This window comes from Egretta garzetta, unplaced genomic scaffold, assembly GCF_000687185.1.
Source record: "Egretta garzetta isolate BGI_Z169 unplaced genomic scaffold, ASM68718v1 scaffold413, whole genome shotgun sequence".
Lineage (NCBI taxonomy): Eukaryota > Metazoa > Chordata > Aves > Pelecaniformes > Ardeidae > Egretta > Egretta garzetta.
This window is the reverse complement of record NW_009259054.1, coordinates 405,568-424,858: the sequence shown is the minus strand read 5'-3', so window position 1 is coordinate 424,858 and position 19,291 is coordinate 405,568. Positions and strand designations below refer to the sequence as shown.

Genomic DNA, 19,291 nt, shown 5'->3' with positions numbered 1-19,291 from the left:
GGAAAAAAAATTGTTCTAGCCATAGATGTTTTACGAAGATTTAAAGTGCTTGCAAAAACAGAATAAACATGATAATAATCCTCTGTTGCTGCCTGTACTGTTGTTCCTGAATTGCTGAGATGGCAAAAATTATTTCTAGCTGAGAGGAGTATATTCAGTGTAAAACACTGCATCCAGAGACTAATGCATGAAACTATAACATGGTATATCTTTAGAGGTGGAGCACCTGCTGGACTGCTACTATCTTCATGTTTTAGCATGAAAGGTTAAGTGAAAGAATCCATTCTATCGAGCAAGGAGGGTGTACAGCCTGCAGGTTTATGAGCCATGACAAAATAGGGGCCATTTCACTCATACTCTTTCTAGAGCCCCATTCTTTGAGTGGATTTTTTTTTCTTTAAGTATTGTATAACATTTTGGCCTTTGTTTTACAGGTGTTTTGCTCAAAGAGTGGTTCTGCAGAGCTGGAAGTAACTACTTGGGTGAGGGCCTGCTTCTTGCCACTTCTACGGCAGGTTCATCTCTTGTTGTCAAAGTTCATTTTCTGTGCCAGGGTGTATCCAACTGCATGGAGAGAGCACCGACATTTTGTTCCTTTCGGCAAGTGTGCCAGGGTGTATCCAACTGCATGGAGAGAGCGCCGACATTTTGGAGGACATTTTGTTCCTTTCGGCAAACCGGCAAACAGGAGTTAGCAGCAGTTTCTGTTCCCTCACCTGAGCATTTTGCATTTATATTGTTGAAGGTTGGTAGAAAAACCTATCATAAAATTACTTCTCTGGGGCCTTCCTTGAGCTGCTTGGCTAACAGGGTTGAAAGAAGGAGGGAAGGGGATTTTTACAATTAAATCCCCAAATTTCAGGGAGTTAATAGTTTATTTCCTTTGCATTAAGTAGGACTTGCACAGTGGCTGGCTGTGCTGCCTCCTGCTGTGTGTCTCAGACGCTCGTCTTCCACCCAGGCCCCCTAAGAAAGTCCCCATAAAACACCCAGCTGGAGCATCCCTGGCCTCCTGCACCTCCTGCAGGTATTACCACAGGGGGTTGGCACACAGTGCTTACGTACTAGCTTTTAGTATCTCCTATTAATGTTACTTTTAGACTATCAAGTGGTTCCATGGTGCTAATTTACTGATGAGCCCTCTGTAGAGCTCTCTCCTTGCTCAGACGTGCTGGGGTTTGTCTCATCAAACCATGCTACAAACAAAAAACCTCTTTTAATTAACCAAAATAACTTGAGGGCCTTTTTAAAGGTAGTAGGTGATTGGAAACATTATTTTTAAGAAGTGAAGTTGGAGCAATGCTTAGGGCTGTTTAAAGCAGATCTGTGATGGCTTCCACAGTCACCTGGTTTGTAAGACACCTAGATGGAAAGTCCAGGCGTTCCCACATCCCCCCATCATGCTACCCTGTGGATGCTCCATTCCAACATGCCTGCCTTCCCAGCAAGAAGACGGAAAACAGCAACAGAGGTCTATGGTCATGGAAAATTCAAAGGAAAGAAGGGTGAGACATTTCCTTTGTGGAACTAAGATAAAAGGTGTAAGAGCTGCAGTTGTGCACCGTGGTGGCCACCTTGTCATCAGCAGGGCTTGCCACTGAAACACCTGGTTCTTCAAAGAAATGCTGCACTGGACGATGGGTGAATTAATGACCCGCTTGTGGTAGGTGGGCTCGGCACAGAGCAATCAGTTTTGGCTGTAGGTTTGGGAGCACTGGCTCCAGCTGCTGGAAAAACTCTCCTCTGCTCATGAGACACGGGAAGATGCTGCAGCTTTTAAGTCACCTAGAAAAAAGAAGAAGGAAAGGCTTGCTTTTTCACAGCTGCGGAACAGCCTGTGTAGAGAATTCATTACTGCTTGACTTTCTTCTGTGTAGTTTCTTCCCCAGCAGCCACTCCTAGGCTTCGGCTTTCCTCCCTGCAGGTCCCTCTGCCGTGTCGCCGGGACTGGGGGAGCGTCCCTCCCAACCATCTGACGCCTCGCGCAGAAGCGCTGCTTCAGACAAGCCTAGCCAAAAGATGATGGCAGTGCTTTTGCTCTCTTTGTGCCCATACCTCTGTTCGTTTCAGGGTTCTTCGCCTGTCTGCGGGAACGAGCCCTTTTCTGTTCCTTGGTGCAGAGCAGATCTTCCTCCAGCAGCACGTACACTATGGGCCTCCAGCAGAGCTGTCTTCTCCCACCCCTTCCTCCCCCCCGCTTTGTTACTGATTATTAGACACAAAAGCAAATGCTGTGTGGTACCATCTGCGAGCGGGAAGGTTTCTGTCTGTGGTTGAGGACTCTCTAGGCTGAGGCTTATGCATACCCTTTGGGGAAATAAACTGGATCATATTTCAGTATACCCCATCGAGGGAAGAGCTGATTGTCCTCCTCTTTACTGATGGAGGAACAGTCAGAGGAGGGCCTGCTGATGGGAGAGGAGAAGGGAGGGAGGGAGAGAGGGAGAGGAGACTTTCAAGACCGCAAGCAAAGAAGGTGAATTAATAATGCTATTTGCCATCATACTGCATGCCTTACTTTTTACCTGCTTACAGTCTGACCCTTTCTTGCTCAGGGAGAGAGAAATAAAGCTGATGTGGTGCCTGAAAGAGAAAGCTTAAGCTTGAGAAAGTCAAACTCGCTGCATGTGACCCTGTTTACACTTTTTGGCCGTGCTCGGTCTGCTGACAGCGAAGCTGTGCGGCAGGCAGCAACCCCCATAACCTGTGTTCAAGCGGGCTCCGGCCTTGCAAGCCGAGGGGATGTTGGCTCGCTTGCCCCAGCCCTCGTGAGCTGGTGCGAGGGACCAGCAGGCACAAAGGCAGGATCTTTCGCTGAGCCTGATCCGAGCCCTTTTCTTTTTCTTTTCTATTTTGTTTTGCTGTTTTTTTTTTTTTTATCATGGCCTCCTGCCAGGCCAGCGCTCTTGGCAGGGAGAGCTGGACAAGGTCAGGCCATGCTCTTTGCAAGCAGCCATGGGAAGGCAGCGATGGGTGCCAGGAGCTATCACTTGCTGATTTAGGTGCCCAAATGATATTCTCGGCCTCGGTGGGCTTTCCTGGTCTCGGGCAGGAACGTGACCAGACATGAGCCGATCCCTTCCGCAGCCATGGGGACAGCAGGCAGTGGCTGGAGAGCGGGAAGAGGGAGCTGGGCATGGCAAGAGCCACGGCCTGTTCAGGGCTCTCCAAAGGCCCCATGGGCAGCCCCACACCAAGGGCCAGGAGAAACAGAGCTGCCCCGCTGCAGTGTGCCCAGGTGGCCAAGAGGGCCAACAGCATCCTGGCTTGTATCAGGAATAGCGTGGCCAGCAGGAGCAGGGAAGTGATCGTGCCCCTGTACTCGGTGCTGGTGAGGCCGCACCTCAAATCCTGTGTTCAGTTTTGGGCCCCTCACTACCAGAAGGACACTGAGGTGCTGGAGCGTGTCCAGAGGAGAGCAACAAAGCTGGTGAGGGGTCTGGAGCACAAGGCTGATGAGGAGCGGCTGAGGGAACTGGGGTTGTTCAGCCTGGAGAAGAGGAGGCTGAGGGGAGACCTTATCGCCCTCTACAATTGCCTGACAGGAGGCTGTAGTGAGGTGGGGGTCGGTCTCTTCTCCAAGGTAATGGGTGATAGGATGAGGGGAAGTGGCCTTGAGTTGCGCCAGGGGAGGTTTAGATTGGGTATTAGGAAAAATTTCTTCACTGAAAGGGTTATCGGGTACTGGAATAGGCTGCCCAGGGAAGTGGTTGAGTCCCCATCCCTGGAGGTATATAAAAGACGGGTAGACGAGGTGCTTAGGGACATGGTTTAGTGGTGGGCTTGGCAGTGCTAGGTTAACGGTTGGACTTGATGATCTTAAAGGTCTTTTTCCAACCTAAATGATTCTATGAAGATGGGGCACACCCTGTGGAGGCCAGGGGACTGCTGACCTATGCACTGCAGGGCAGAAGTGGATGCAGACACCAGGGGGATGAGAGAGCGGCCGGAGAGCCCCAAGGAGAGGAGACAGGATGAGGCAGGAAGGAATTGCAGGGCTGACAAGGCATGGGGGGACTCTAAAAGCAGGTCTGGCTTTAGGGACAGAGTATGCTGGATGTTGCAGGCTGCCTAAAACTGAAAATAGAAAACAGTAGGTGAGGTGGTCATTTTATGGGCTGGAGAAGCTGAACTTCTCTCTGCGAGCATCGTATGGGTCTCTGCAGTGGGCCAGCATGATGAGCACTGAGGCAGCAGAGTCCTAGGGGGTCAGTCGCAGGTGTGAGCAAACCCCTAGCATCGTACCTCTCCAAGACCTTTTTAAAAATAATGGCTGCTCAAGTGTCCCATCGGGAGTGACATTTTAGGCTGTGGTCCCATATTCAGCCTTCTCGCTGGCTCTGGGTGACTCAGATTTGGTCATTTGGGAGTAGCCAAGGGACGCGTTTTTCAAAATCAAATGCTGAACATTTTTGGTTAAGGAATGTTTTCACAGCTTCATAAGAACAGCTTTGGTGGCTTGCCAGATGGATGGATGAAGCATCTTCTCATGACATTTGAGTTTGCCCTGGCCTGATGAGAATAATGCTCTCCTTTTAAGTATTAAGTGTCTATTTAATAGGAACGATAAAAGTTTTAGATTTGGTGTGGAAAAAGTATTCTGACCATGGTATTTCCATATCAACAACACTTGGAGGCTTTGTAGAAATAAAGAGCTTGTCTTGCATCATTTTATGGATACCCTTGGATTTCATTAACTTCAAGTTAAGACCTTGCAGTTGGCAGCATCATGCTCATAAATCAAAAACTATTTGTGTGTTGGATTAATTTCTCACCAGGAGGTATATTTTGCTTGTTCCAATTGAGAGGAGCACTTTAGACCATGTCAGATTATCAGAATTAATAAAGCAGAAGCAATCAGAATCATGAATCGTATGCAAACTGTTAGAACTTTACTTAAAGTAACTAGAATATGAAAGCTGTTGGACAATATTGGAGCACAGATTTCCCCTCCCAAAGAAAGCATAGATCATTTTTTTTAACAATGCAAAAACATACATCTCTGTTAAATACATAAACAGCACTCAATTTTAATGCAACATGTACTTTTATACTTTTGACCTTAGCACTCATTTTAAAAATGTACAAAGTTTTAACCTTCATTGGTTTCTTTAGAGTATAAAGAAAACCCACATGTTTAAAGCAAAGCAAAATGGTTATTAAAAAACCAAACCAGTAGCTTTAGCATGTGTACATATTACAGAAAGCAACATTTGTTTTGAGAGAAATCAACTGAAATTCTACAAGTATGACAGAAAATGATGCATGAGGTAACATTTCATTTAAAATCTAGGATCCCTGTACTGTAGTCCCGAACGGTGCTCTGGCTTGACACCTACAGTCCTTGGAAAATTGACTTGTTTAAGTAGTTGAGGGTAGCTATTAGGCACACTGCTTTGCATAAAGACAGCTTTATCTTGAAAGAAAGAATCTGAATCTGATGCTGAAAGATACTCTGAAAGTAATGAGAAACAAGCGATATCTCTCAGGTGAAATATGCATTTGCCTTGTTCTCAGATTTACCTTGAAATTACAGAAATAAACTGAATAAAAAATGGGTCTTTTTCTCTACAGAAAGGTGTTTAGAGAATTGACCTTAATCCCAATGCATCTGCAGCATGCCCAAAAGTGTGGCTAGCTACTGCTCTTCCCTCTTTCAGTGTCGTAAGCCTGACGAGAACCGAAAAGATGCTGTCCTGCAGAATGCTTTGTGGTCAGAGGGTCAGGTGGGGAAAAGACGAGGCCCCCAAGCATCCTTTCCCCTCTTCCCCAAGCAAGAGTCTTCAGACTTTGGGCTGCCCTTTTTAGGATGCTGCTTCCAGACACTACTCCCCACTCCCAATTTTAAAAGTACTTCCATGAAACTAAAAACAAGTCAATTTTAGAGAACCCAAAGGCACAATTAGAACATGCAAATATGAATTCAGTATTTTTAGGCATTTCTGTGGTGCTGTTCCCTGTAGTATCCAAGCATCTTTCACCAGGATTACTGAATTTTATCCTTATAGCAGCACCTCTCTGAGAGTGGAGAACCTGCTACCCTTGTAGTATTACTCTACAAATGATGGAGTCTGACCTCACACAATGTGGTCAAAGCTATCCTGAACCTCTGTTCAGAAACCGTATCTCCTTTGAAAGACTTTCCGGGGGTTACCTCTACAAAACTGGTTCTCCTCCATGATGACTTCCTGCTGTGAAGACAAAATAGTCCTCATCTTCCACTCTGCCTTTAGGTTTTTCTCAGCCTTTGTAGTTTCTTTCTAGAGTGACCTTTTGGCTGGCCCTGCTCAAGTATGCAAAGATGGAGAGAGCAGGATGTGCGAAGCTTGCTTCGTTCTCCATTGCAAAAGGCACAACAAAGTTTGTTGTCTTTTGTGCTCCTAGCACTATGAAGTTTGGCTTTATCTGGTATTTAGTAACACTGCAAAGGTTATCTTTGAAGGCCAGTGAACCTTTCACTAAAGATGATAAACAAAGGGGTTACGGTTCTCGCTGCCCACCAGTATGGTCCTTGCAGGGTAATGCAGTCCAGGGTGCTTGCAAAAGACACGTCAAATCATTCAGTTGCGGCCATCTCCTCTCCCCACATACACACACTCACTCATTCACACTCACATGCTCATAGGTCCTCATCCTCGGGCATTCCCAGAAGCTTTCAGGCCAATATAGATGAAGCCAGGCTTTCTCAAAGCTTGGGAATGCTGCTAAGCTGTGCTTGCCCAAGCACCATTTAAACATATTTCAGCCATTCCACCATGCAGGGTCGAGTTCTTGGTCTCCAGTTTGGATTTCTGTGGCCTGTGGTAGTGACACGCTCTGCCGGTGTTGCAGAACAAGTGACACAAGGAAGCGTAGGGGGCTCTAACCCTGCCTGCAATACCAGCTTCAGGTATGCCAGCAATGGGCAACGTCTATTTTTTCCTCCCAGCCAGATCTGGGGAGGATCGCTGCCACAGCTCATGCCCAGTGGTGGAGTGACAAGCCATCAAACTGCATCCTTCCAAACCCTCCCTAGGCTCCTGGCTTCAAGAAACAAAGGTGGAGGCAACAACACCAAAAGCTGATCTAAAATGATGGAGCAGTGAGAGCGATGTTCTGAAAGATCAAAACCTGGTGCGATCTAAGCTTGACTGCCTTTATGACTGGGGGGCAGGAGGGGGAGGTTCTGCCCAGTTTAAAAAACACAGGTTGAATTTCTCATTGTGTGCGTTTGCTTTTTAAAAATATACAAGATGCTGCAGGTGGATTTTTATTAAACCTAAGTGAAGTGCACTTTGAACTACGCTACTTAAAGGGGGATTAGATTTATTTTAAAAAGCTTGTTGATGGTAATAAGTGAGGGCATGTCATCCACAAAAATGCGTATCTACCTTCAGCTGTTTTGGAGGTTTTTCTTTTGCAATTTTGTGCTGCTTGCAAACTCTGCAGATAAAACCAGTTGATCTAAGTAACCAGTAAACTTATTGCCTGTAGCCTTCCAATTGTTTCATTATAGCTTAGAAAGGATTTTGTGTTTATCCTAATAGGACACGAAAGCAAAGTTACATCAGTGCTGCTTTGGAGAGCAAACTATGAAGTTGAGCAATGCATGTTAGTTCCAGGCTCTGCTGTTTTCTGCATGTGTACATACATTTTACTTTCCACCCAGGCAGTATTCTCATTAAAAGTTAATGCAATTACAATTCTTTCTTTTTTTTTTTCAGTTCTGCAATTTTTTTATTTGTTTTTCTGTTGTGTTTTTGCTGAATTATGGATAAAGCTGTTGTTCCAATTTTAAAATACATCCTTTCCTAAGAGGGGATTTATATGGTCTCATTTGTAGACAGGCCAAGCTGTTTTATTACATAAACGTTAGTATTTACTTTGCATTACCTTGATTACAAGGGGAGTTATTAGAAAGGGTAGCTTTTTTTTTTTTAAATATTGAATGATGCACATGAAGCAAGATGGGAGGAAGCAGGTAATAGATGCAATTGCTTGCTGGTTTCAGGTGGTTTTGCTTAGAGAGTTAATTGAAAAAGTGCAGTACAGTACTCAAATATTTCATCTGCAGATACAATAGCTTATTTTTGCTTTGCCCTCCTTGTGGGCTCCCGGCGGGTGGGAGGGTCCTTTACAGCTGGCTCTGCAATATGGAAGTTTTGTCATAAGCAAAAGAATCTGCGCAGCTCAGATTTTTGCTTCGATACCTACACTGTAGAGCCCTCGTAGGCACTGTCTCTCAACCCTGAACTGAAAGCCTAGAAAAGGCAAGCAATCTCAAGTCCCTGAAGATGAAGGGACCTCTCTAGGTTCCTGACTGAATCAGAGAACAATTTGGGTCGGCAGGGGACCGCAGGCAGTCACCTTACCTAGCCCCCTCCGCTCAAAGCAGGGCCACCTTAGACACAGGATCAGGCTGCTCATGCCCAGCTGAATTTTAAGTTTAATAGTTTGTCCCTGGCAATCAGGGTCTCCAACTCATTAACTTATACATTTAGTTGTGAAATATATGAAGTCTTGTGTTTCCCAGTGCTTCGACCTATCCTGTGCTGCTCTGGGGATGCAGTGCTAACTTTGCTGGAAAAGTCTGTGTCACGGTCTTACGGATCATTCAAAAGTCACAAAGTGGCTGGAGCTAAGGAACGCACTAATTCTTTTAATTCTTGATTTTAAAAGAAGACACCCCCCCAACTCCTTCTACCTCTTGACTCTCCTTTTCAGCTTAGCAAATGAAAAGCAAAAAACAGTCTGTCAAAGAAGAGTTTTGTTGCAAGCTACTTTTTAATCACGGCATTACTTGACATTCAGTCAGCATGATGATTACATTGTCCTTCTCAAAATGCCAACAGACAAAATAAGCCTAGCAGGAGCCTTCAGAAGAAAATAAGGAACCGTCTGAGGACGCTGAACTAGGAATGACAGAAATAATGGTGAAGTAAAACTAATAAATTGATTTGAGCAGTGACACGGCTTGGTCATACTAAGGAAAACTTGCCTCTCGGGGTTACAAAGACTAAAGAACATCTAAAAATATACCACAATTCTTCTCTTTTCGTGAGATAGAGTGGAGAGCTTGATTGTGAAATGCTGAGACTGAAGCTCACTCTCTAGCCGTATAATTAACTTGTACAAGCTGCAGCCCAAATGCCCTTCTGTGCGAGTACGTGCTCCAAGCCGAGCTTAAAGCTCGGTCTCTCTGCCCCCGTATTTTGTCTTTGGCCTTGTTGTTCAGAAGGTGCCAATTACTGACAAGTCTGGCAACGGTTTTGCTGAGGAGTGCATCTATGCGCCGGCCATTGAACTTGGCTCTCTCCCCAAAGCAAATCTACGCGAGGTGTCCAAACCCGAGCGGAGACCCAGGGCTCCCCCCGCACCCCGCGCCCGCCTGCTGCTCTGCAGGGCTGCTGCAGGTCGGGGCCGTGCTTGGACCGACTTCGCTGCTCTGCCACGAGCCCCCTCAGCCTGCTCTGCACTGCACCCCCCGCCTCCGCAGGAGCTTGCTCCCTTCAAAAAGTATGTATTCTAAACTTGAATTCTAGTAAAAAAAGCAAACATGAACATTTTATAGTTAAGCTGGTATCTGGGAAATGCCATTTCGATACCAAAATTGCCATAATTTTGCCTTTTGTTTAAGTAATGTTTATGTGACATTTCCCCAGTGCAGTCCTGCCCGTTACTCGGAAACAGCAAGCTATGCAGTGCCTCCTCTTTGTATGTTATAAAACTTGCATGTTGGTTTACTACTGCTTGAATAATCTTCTGAGGTGTTTCATACTCCTCTCTCTGATGGCTTCCCCACTCAGAAACGAAGACACTTAGAAGTGGTGCCTTACGGACCCATTGCTCCTCGCCCTTCAGCCCCTCTCCAGGGCAGCTGAAAGGGAAATGGCAGCAGCCACAGCTTGGGTGTTTTCTGCCCTCTGATTCACGCCATGATCATGCCGTGATCTTCGCACCATGCTGTTGTCTTCAGGATGGATATACAATACCCATAAGCTTTTCAACAGGTCCTCTTTCTCCCCCATTCCAGCTTGGTGATCTAAATCATGCTTCAGCTTACTGCTACATATATCATGCTTTAGCTTACTGCTATAAGGTCTCCTGAAAGGGTGTTTTATTTACTCTTTTATCTAGCTTTAAATTGCAATTTTTTTTTAAAACAGCTTAGTATTAGTGCCACATTAAGATCATGTTTAGACTTGAATCCTTGTTCCAATGAACTATATAAAGGCCATAATAAAAACGCCTGCACAACACTCTCATATACACACCCATCTACATATGCTCGGCTTTCCAGCACACTAATGGCTACTGCAACAACGCTCAGCTAACACCCAGCTGCACTCAAATCTGTGCTGATCACGCCGCAACCACAACATCTCAGCGAGAGACGGAGCCGATACTGCTGCCTCCTCATGCCCTGCACTGTCCTGCATTTCTCCGAGGACGCCGGCAGCGGGGCCGGGATGCTGGCCCCACAGGACACCCTGTTCCCATTGCCACCTCGCAGCCCAGTGCAAAACTATGCCCAGCGACTCCGAGCGCCTGGGCCTGAAAGCATCCTTTTTCCCTTCTTTTTAAGCGCGAGGCGCCATCCCACAAAAGAAGGCACTCCTGCCTTCAAAAGGTTTCTGTTCACGCATCGTGGCCTGCCCTGAATCGGCTGCATTCATCGGCTCGCCCTCTGTCTCAGGCTGCTCCCTCTCTGGCTGCAGATTCGGCAAAACACTGAGCAAGAGCCAGATATAAATCTCTCCCGCTCAAAGGAAATATTTAGCAGCAAAATTAGTAGAAGACAAAAGACTTCTCTGTTACTCACCCAGTCCTCGCACTCAGGGGTGGCTCTATCTAACAAGCAGGCAACTGAGCGCTCCTGCCTGGACCGGCTGTGCGAGGGGGACAGGGAGCGGGGCTGCCCCACGCCTGGGAACCCACTGCTGCGCCCAAATGGCCTCGAGCACCGGCTGGGAAATGCAGAGCCTTTTCCATCAAGTCCACTGCTTGGTAAGGGTGAGAGGGCTGCTTAGGGCAGCGAGGGGAAAAAAAAAATCCCAATGTTTCCTGTTAAGCCTGCAAAAGGAAAGCTCAAGACAAGTTAACATAATTTTGTGTACGTATTAGAAGCCGAGGAACATTAATCCACAGCTTATCGGTGTTCTGCTTTCATTTCCTGCTGTGTGAGCTCTTCTCCGAGTCTGAAATTTAAGATATAGGATGCGAATCAACTTTGTTCCTCTTTTTATTGCAACTTTGATTGTGTAATTCAGTAATTCTCAAGGAAGTTGGGAAGGCCACACCTGCAGGTGAATTCACCAAGATGACTGCACTCTGGCTCTCCAAAGCAGAAACCTAACAGGTTTCTCTTGGAAAATATTTATCTGAGAGAGAGATATAGTAACTTCATAAGTAACAACGCAAAAAAGACAGCCAAGCCATTCTAATAGAACTCAGAAAACTCCTTTTGGGAAGGAAGAGGTGCAGGACAGGGCGTGCACCAGCATCTGCCCGACAGAGACACTGGAACCAGTAACGCTCTGACTGGGGCTTTGGCCAAGGAGGATGGCTCCCTGCTCCCAGCCATCAGACCGGCTGCTTCACCAGCTCAGCTGAATTTGCTGCTGACCCGGAGTCGGAGCAGTGAGGTGGCTGCAGAAGCTCCCGACAGTGTTACCCAGGAGCCGAACCGGAGGCTGCCAGGACAGGGCACCCCTTGGGCATGCGCCCGCCTGCTGGGCACCCCAGCTGCCCATGCAGCAAGTGCTCGGGCTGGTTTGGACCCACGCATTGCAGAAACGTCTGCGTGTTTTGTTAATCCAGCAGAGCCAAGTAAAGAACCACGTGACCTGCAGGAAGCAAAAGAGATGCAATGCATGCCTCCTTATGGCACTGCTTGAGTTCTTGCCCAAATCCCACCGCTCCTGCGCTGATTTGGTATCTTGCAAAGTAAAAGACTACAAAGTATTACCCACACAACTGAAAATTTATCTTTTACAATGCCATTAGTTTAGTTCTGTGTGACCAGTAATTCAGTTTTTGATATTTGTTCATCTTCTATCTAAAGCAAAAGCTTCAGCGTTTCATTTAATTTGTTTTCACATTCTCACTTTTTGGTGCAATTATTTCCTTGAAACCTACATCAGTAATGCTCAAAATTCTTCAAAAATACTGCCGTTTGAATTTTAGTCACGTACCAAAAGAAATCACACAAAAATATTTTCTTGTTTATCTCTACAGTTTCTGAAACACTGCATCTTGTGGACTTGGATACAAAGGTACTGGAGAAACCAAAACGTTGTGAAGAGAGATGACCTCGAGTAGCCACCGTGATCTGTAACAGTCTATGTACACGTTATATACATGTGACTGTTTGAGAGCCTGTATTCACGAATGTGTACAGTCTACATACTGCACAGAGTTCATTTGTCTGTGGTTTTTTTTTTTTTAATCTTTTTTTTTAAAAACTACTGTCAGAAACAAGGAGAACAACCTTGTGGTGGCACAGAAAACGTGTGGTTACTGGATTTAGTCTTACCCTTCTAGTGCCACTGCTCATTAACCATGAACTGATTTTGCAAATCTGTCATTCAACACAATAATTTCTACATTTTTTTTCTTATTGCATTTGTACATGTAACAAATTGGTACAAATGTTTACAAAAAAATGTAAAGTTCATTGATACAATGCCTTTCATGACGGCCATAACCAGTTACTAGCCAGCTCTGTAGTTTTTTAGAGACATTTTTAGCTGAACTTGGAAAAATAGGAAATGTATTGTAGCTTAAAAGAAATGTACATAATATACAATATATATATATTTATACACATGTGTATGTCTACATACACATATATCAATATAACATTTAAAGTAATGTTTAGTTTTGATCTGTTCTCTGAGTGCTGGGACCACCTGGCAAATAAATCTAGAAACGGAATTTGTCCACAGTTAAATAACCATTTCCACAACTTAGAAAAATATACTTTTACTAAATAAGGTTTAAATTAACTGATTGATGGATATAGCATGGAGGATAACGGTTTCCAGACTCTGCTGTATTAAATCTGAGAGAACCCAAGCCACTACTAACCGGTAACGAACGCTGCCCCGCAGCCAAACACCAGACGAGCACAGAGATGCAAGCTGCTGCCGCAGCCATCACGTGTGGCACCCAAACCCCCTCTGGTTCGGTCACCTCTTGTGTGGGCTTCATTTCCACCCAACACAAGTCACCCACCCGACCTCATGCTCTGTTATTTTAAGGCCCACTTCAACCACAACCACACAGCGCCTGACGCCTTCCCCAAGCGTGGCACTTGCTGCCTGATGTGAGCACTGGCATATGATCAAGCTTCCAAATTAACGACTTGAAGGACCATCAGTACTTGAGCTTCACCATATGGATTTTGATCTACTGCATAGGTAAATACATCATGGTAAAACATACATATATGTGTGCGTGTTTGTGTATATATACATACATATGTAAGTGTATATATACACATATACACACGTGTGTGTGAGTGTGAGTACATCTCTACATAAAAAATTTCATGGAGCTATGTGTAGCAATGCGATATACCACGATATCCTGCATACATTATCCGAGTTGGTTTTTTGTTTTTTTTTTTTTTAATATATAGGCACCAGAAATAAGTATATAGAGCAAATCAACCTTTAAAAATTAAAGTTAAATCAGTGGACAAGAACTTTGGTAAAGCTTGTCAATATTTATTTTTTTTTTTATTAAAATACAGTCAAAGTCCATCAGTTGCCATCACCCTCTTCACAAGAGGAAAGTGCATGTGTTTTTTTTCTAAAGAAACTTGTAAGTAAGGTGGGGTTTAACGATTCAAGAAAATTCTGAATTAAATGTTTACATTTTTCAAAAGATCACTATCTTTCTGATGGAATGAAAGCTAAATAGAGTTCTTGTCCCGTGTGTACTTTATTTATCGTATGCATATATATATATATATATATGTATGTCTCTGTTTATGTACCCGTGTGTGCATATACACATCCACACACTTTTAACAGGAGAGAGGAACCTGTTTTTCTCCACTTTGTATGTGGAGACTTACACGTTCCTCCCTGTTTTGTACCCTGTGCAGTATAAGCTCTAGTGATGAGGCCAAACAAAAAGACATAGTTCACCATAGTATATTAGTTTATGTAGCAAAGTAATTTTCAAGCAAGTAAAATAAAGCTCTGTATTCCAAAGTTCTTTTCCTTAACATTTCCCATAAAGAAAAGGAAGGAAAAGGAAAGAGGGGAGGGAGTAGGATTATGGCAGTAGCATCGAGCCAGTGGCACGTGTGCGTGTGCGAGCGTGCACGCACACACACGCGCGCACACAGAGAGCAGGGCTTTGGTTGACAAATGCAGATTGTCCAGAGAAGGTGGATGCATAAGTAAGGAAGACTCTACAGTGATGCAATTGTATCTTTTATGTCTGCATGGAGTGAGAAAACAAATTCAATTGGGGGGAAAAAAAAAAGCAAAGACCTCTTTTTAGGTCCCTCATTCAGTGAGAGCATACTCAGTATGCTAGAGAATTTATCTGAAACCTTTTAAATCAAGGCCTCTTTATTACAAAAATAAAAATGAACAAACAAAAAAGTATGAGAGACGACAAGATGCTGAAGTGTCACTCCAATCGTCCCTGCAGAGAACAATTGCATCCCATTTATTATTCATTCTCTTCTCTCATTTCTACGATGTCTGTCATTTCCTCTGTGTGAGGCATGTCGGTCATTGCGGAGTCTTCACCTTCTGTAGCTGCTTCATTCTCATTCCGCTTCTTTTTCTAGATTGAAACAAGCATTTGGAAACCTATCAGTGTGTTGTGCATGAACACAGTCCTTCAAACATTGGACACTGCATGCGAGTGGAGAGGTGCGAATAATTTTTTTTTTTTTAGTATGTTATTAAGAGGTAGAATATTTGCGCCATATTCATGGCTTGTCGCTAATAAGTTTTCTTAACTTAGAAGGTTTCCACAGCCTTCCTGGGGCTCAGCTTTCTCCTTTCTAACATAAATGCAATAATAGAGGTATTTCTTATGCTAAGCAACATCCAAAACAGCCTTCAGCACAACTGGAGGGAAGAGAGCATCTGGAATCTTTTATATCACAGACTTCTTATTAAAAAAAAAAAAGAAAAGCAAACAAAATATGAGGGAAGATAAGCTGCTCTAGGGAGGGAGACAGAGGTGGCAACCTAATTTCTCAAATGTCAAACTTCAGGAATTTTACAAGATGTGAGCATTCTGGCTTTTCTTGATATTGTTGATGTGCTGTGAGCCCCCACCCCATCAAGGCCAAGTAATATTAGAATATTTTTGGCTAGCAGAAGCAGGAGGGCATTCAAGAGTCCTATGATTCATCCAGGATGTCCTGGATTAGTAAAGCTAAGAAGCATTCAGCCCCACTACAAAACAAGTTGAAGCATCTGTTCCTTATTATCCATTTCTCAGCAGGCTGACTAGTTTTACAGAAAGCACTTGTACAGCTGACAAAAAATCCCCCCCAGGTATTACTGATTCAGCTGAGTTGGGCATATCAGAGTTTCAGAATTTTAGAGGGGTCTACACAACACTTGATTTGCAGCTCTCATACGCTGCCCACTTATTGCCACCGTAGGTGAACACAAGTTGGTGTATGCAGCTACCGGTTGGCTCTGCCACTGTCACGTTGGCTGTTGAGACGATGCTGTCAGCTACATACTAGTTCTGCAAGGGAATAAATTAGGTTGGCACAGTTGTTATTATTACTACTACCTGCACTCATCGCTGCAAAAAATTAAGCACCATGTCCCTGGCCAGAAACGCTCTACGAGCTACTCCTGTAACAAACAAGCGATGAGGAGGTGAGTCCAAACAGATAGATGTTGTGAAACCACAGGCCAAGAACAGCCATTTCAGTGTCTGCTGGTTTACTCTTTAGTGCTCAAGAAAAACATGACTGACAAATCGTGACAGAGATCAAGGTCATCTATTTTCTTATGAACCTTGTGCACTTTGGTCTACTGCCATGGCCTGCACTGTTAAGACAGATCAAAACTGTTTTTAGTTTGTTCCGACATAAGGCTTTTAGATATTCCATATTCCGTATTTTTTTGCTGAAAATAGAAGTGGTGGGTATCTTTGCTTGGCCTTTAGTAAGAAGTCTAATTAAAAAAAAAAAAAAAGTAAATGCATAGATCCTACCACACAGTACTTCTGCACCACGGAATGATGTGTGGTCCATGCCATTTCTGCTTGGAGTTGGACCTGGTGCCTACACAGCGCCTTGAACACATAACTGGAAGGGCACAACACACAGGTACTGCGATATACCCAGTCACCTAGCAAATATTTATCCTGTGTTTGACTTCATTTAGTGGAATATTCTTGGAAATCCATGTACCACTACTACTCTGTACATGCAGGACTGTAGTGTGTGAAATACGTAAAAGTATGCCTATGAGAAAGCCTCGCCTGTTTAAGTATTTGTAAGCTCTTATTCTCTACTGCTGCAGGAGTATATTTTGTTTTAAGCCATTCCTTCAGATGGAAAAAAAGATAAGCAACTGAACTTTTTGTCCATTTTCAGCCGAGCTGGTTTTATAAAGAAATAAAAGTATACACAAATACACACACACAGATCTACATACACAGATATACACGCACATATAAAAGCTTGGATGAGTAGTTCCTATGTCTACATAAAGAAGCTATGCTGTACTGCAGTAGCAGATCTGCAGTGCAAAGCAGGTGGTGGTAAGGACATGGTATCCATGATCCACATGTTTTGAGGAACAAGAGGTTTACTTCAGACCAGCGTGTCTGGAGGGCACCTTTTATTTCAACCCAAAGAATTCCCAAGTTGCATACTCTTGAGAGCGCATGGGGAAGCAAACCCAATTCAGTAAGTGGGGATGCTGGGGAATTACATTTCAAAAGTGTACTCTTAATCTGAACTAAAATCCACTGTACTCATCAACTGCTTCCACCAGATCCCGCAGAACCAAATTCTTACCTGTTTCCGATAGACATAACAGGCTGCTATTGCAACCATGGTGGATTCTCCTACAAAACCAGCGAGAAGGGATCCTACTCCAAGAGTGGCTCCATGAACTCTGTGAGCGGCATAAAAAGAAAGTAGTCGTGGTTGTGTGAGCATGCATGACTCATAATTACACTTCCACTGCTATATAGAATTTATCTGTTGCTATTGAAGTATTTCCTTCAAAGATATAATACACTGGCAAAAAGAATAACTGGTATTTTAAAATACTTTCTGGGGGTTTTATGGCTTCACTGTTTAAAAGAAACACATTCTGAATCAAATTATGGACTAAGAATTTAAAGCCTTGTACAGAGTGCTGTAGAACAGATTATTTAACTTACAAACAAGGTATCTTCCATTAGCTTTCTCAACAGTGCATTTAATAGAATGAAAATAAATTCCCCGTAGGATACATGATGTTTGCCTACTTTTTCAAAAGGGAAGTCACTATCATGCCCACCTAGAGCAAAGTCACACTCGTGAATTTGTAAATGTTTCTTTTCCAGATTTTGACACTATTTAGGCTTCATATTATGGTTAGTATTTGGGGAGAATGTGCTGAGCTACCCAAATTCAGCTACTATTTGACAGGAAACAGGAATGAAGAGGAAAGCAAACCCATCAGCTCTGTGGAGAGGAGAATGATTTACCCCAAGTAAGGCAGCACAATGAGACTGGTGATGAGGACGATAATCCGCAGCACTGAGCTGGGTGCCAACACAAACGTCTTCTTCAGAGTCATCAGCCAACCAGTCAAGTGCGCTCTGACCGTCACTGTTCATAAACAGGGGAAGGGGAGAGGATGGTAAGGGAGGGAAGTGAGAGTAGTAAAAACATATCAGTCATTTCATATGAAGCTTTTTCAGGCAGAGAGAACTGTTCAGAAACAACCATGGTAAAACTTGTTTCTGGTAACTTTGCACACTGGGAAGCCCTACTAGAAATAAGGTAGATCTTGGTTCCAAATCTCTTGTTTTGAAAAACCAAAGCGCTGGTTACAGACAGCAAGCCTTGCTGAACGCTGTTCTCTTACAACCAATTAGATGGTCCGTTCTCTTTTCTTCATTAGAAGAATACCCCAACCCTGAACAGAAATCACACCAAGGCAAATTTTCTCTCTAGCTCCTTCGTGGCACATGGTGTAACAGCTCGTCACAAAAAAAATGGTATCTACATGTACCTATTCTTCTATTTAGGTATTACGTTTATTACAAAACTGTCTTGTCATATAGGCAGAAAACACTACATGATATAGCATTTGATTAGAGAAGTTAGACATTTTTTGAGGGGAAACATTTTGACTACTGCTGTCAAGCTTGCTGCTTTTGAATACAGGCATTAACTTTTATTCTATGTTCTTTATGCTGTGATGGTATCTGAAAGTGCCACCGAGTCTGGCAGCAGAAGGGGAGGCTAATGGAGGCGATGTTACTGTGCAGCTGGTCCTAGATGCTATTCCAAGCGGTTAATTTGTCTTCTCATGCATGTATTGCTACTGCTGCTCTTGTGTGTTCTTGGTCAGCTACAATAGACAGAATTCAGACTTTTGACAGTCAGAAATCTGCCTAATGACCGACTGTTCTTACTGCAACATTTGCATCTTGACTAGTGATGTAAATAGTCCTGGTCTACACCAACTTCAACAAAAAACATGTTACTTCTCCTAGACATGCGTTTAGCCACTCTTGTAGGTACAGCCACGCCAGCCTCTATGACCACAGCTCAAAGTTGGTTTGGTTTCGAGGTTACAGAGTTTCTATTTTTTCGTTTTTTACCTGGAACTGGAAAGAAGGAGAAGATGCGCAAAGGAACAACACACAGCTCTGCAAAAGCGAAGTCTACTCCAATTATGTCAACTAAAATCTTCTCTGACACATTTGGCGTCCAAAACATCACAAAACAGAGCTAGAAAGAACAAAATTAAGAAATTTTTGTATCTCAGAAGGGAAGCACCACAAAAGATAGGCCTTTCTGGTCTAAAACCTGTTTACTGATGGGTATTTTCGGTATTAAATGAAGGAAGAAGATGGATACAAAGTAGTAAAAATGCATTTGCTTTTCTACAGTGTTCAGGGATCTGTAGCATGCAACAATTAACGTTTTAATCATCACTACCACAGGCATACTTTATGACTAACTTTTAATCACTTTATTTAACCATTCTCTTATGCTTCTGCCTCTTTGCATATAGACTGGTGAAAGAAAAAAACAAAACTTACATGTTAAGCAATAGTCCTGACTTAACAGTTTATGAAGCAGTTA

At 43.7% G+C, this 19,291-nt stretch overlaps 1 protein-coding gene across 1 annotated transcript in view; it reads right to left on the bottom strand.

Moving 5' to 3' along the window:
* Positions 1 to 13,874: 13,874 nt before the first annotated feature.
* The window catches only part of ANKH (ANKH inorganic pyrophosphate transport regulator), a 210,131-nt gene continuing 204,714 nt past the window's right edge, over positions 13,875 to 19,291 (bottom strand). Inside the window, exons 9-12 of the mRNA XM_035890687.1 lie at positions 18,805 to 18,934; positions 17,680 to 17,803; positions 17,000 to 17,099; positions 13,875 to 14,787 (exon numbers count right to left, since the gene is read on the bottom strand). Of these exons, the coding sequence (XP_035746580.1) occupies positions 14,671 to 14,787; positions 17,000 to 17,099; positions 17,680 to 17,803; positions 18,805 to 18,934 (471 nt within the window). The 3' untranslated portion in view covers positions 13,875 to 14,670. The remainder of the gene's footprint in view (positions 14,788 to 16,999; positions 17,100 to 17,679; positions 17,804 to 18,804; positions 18,935 to 19,291) is intronic.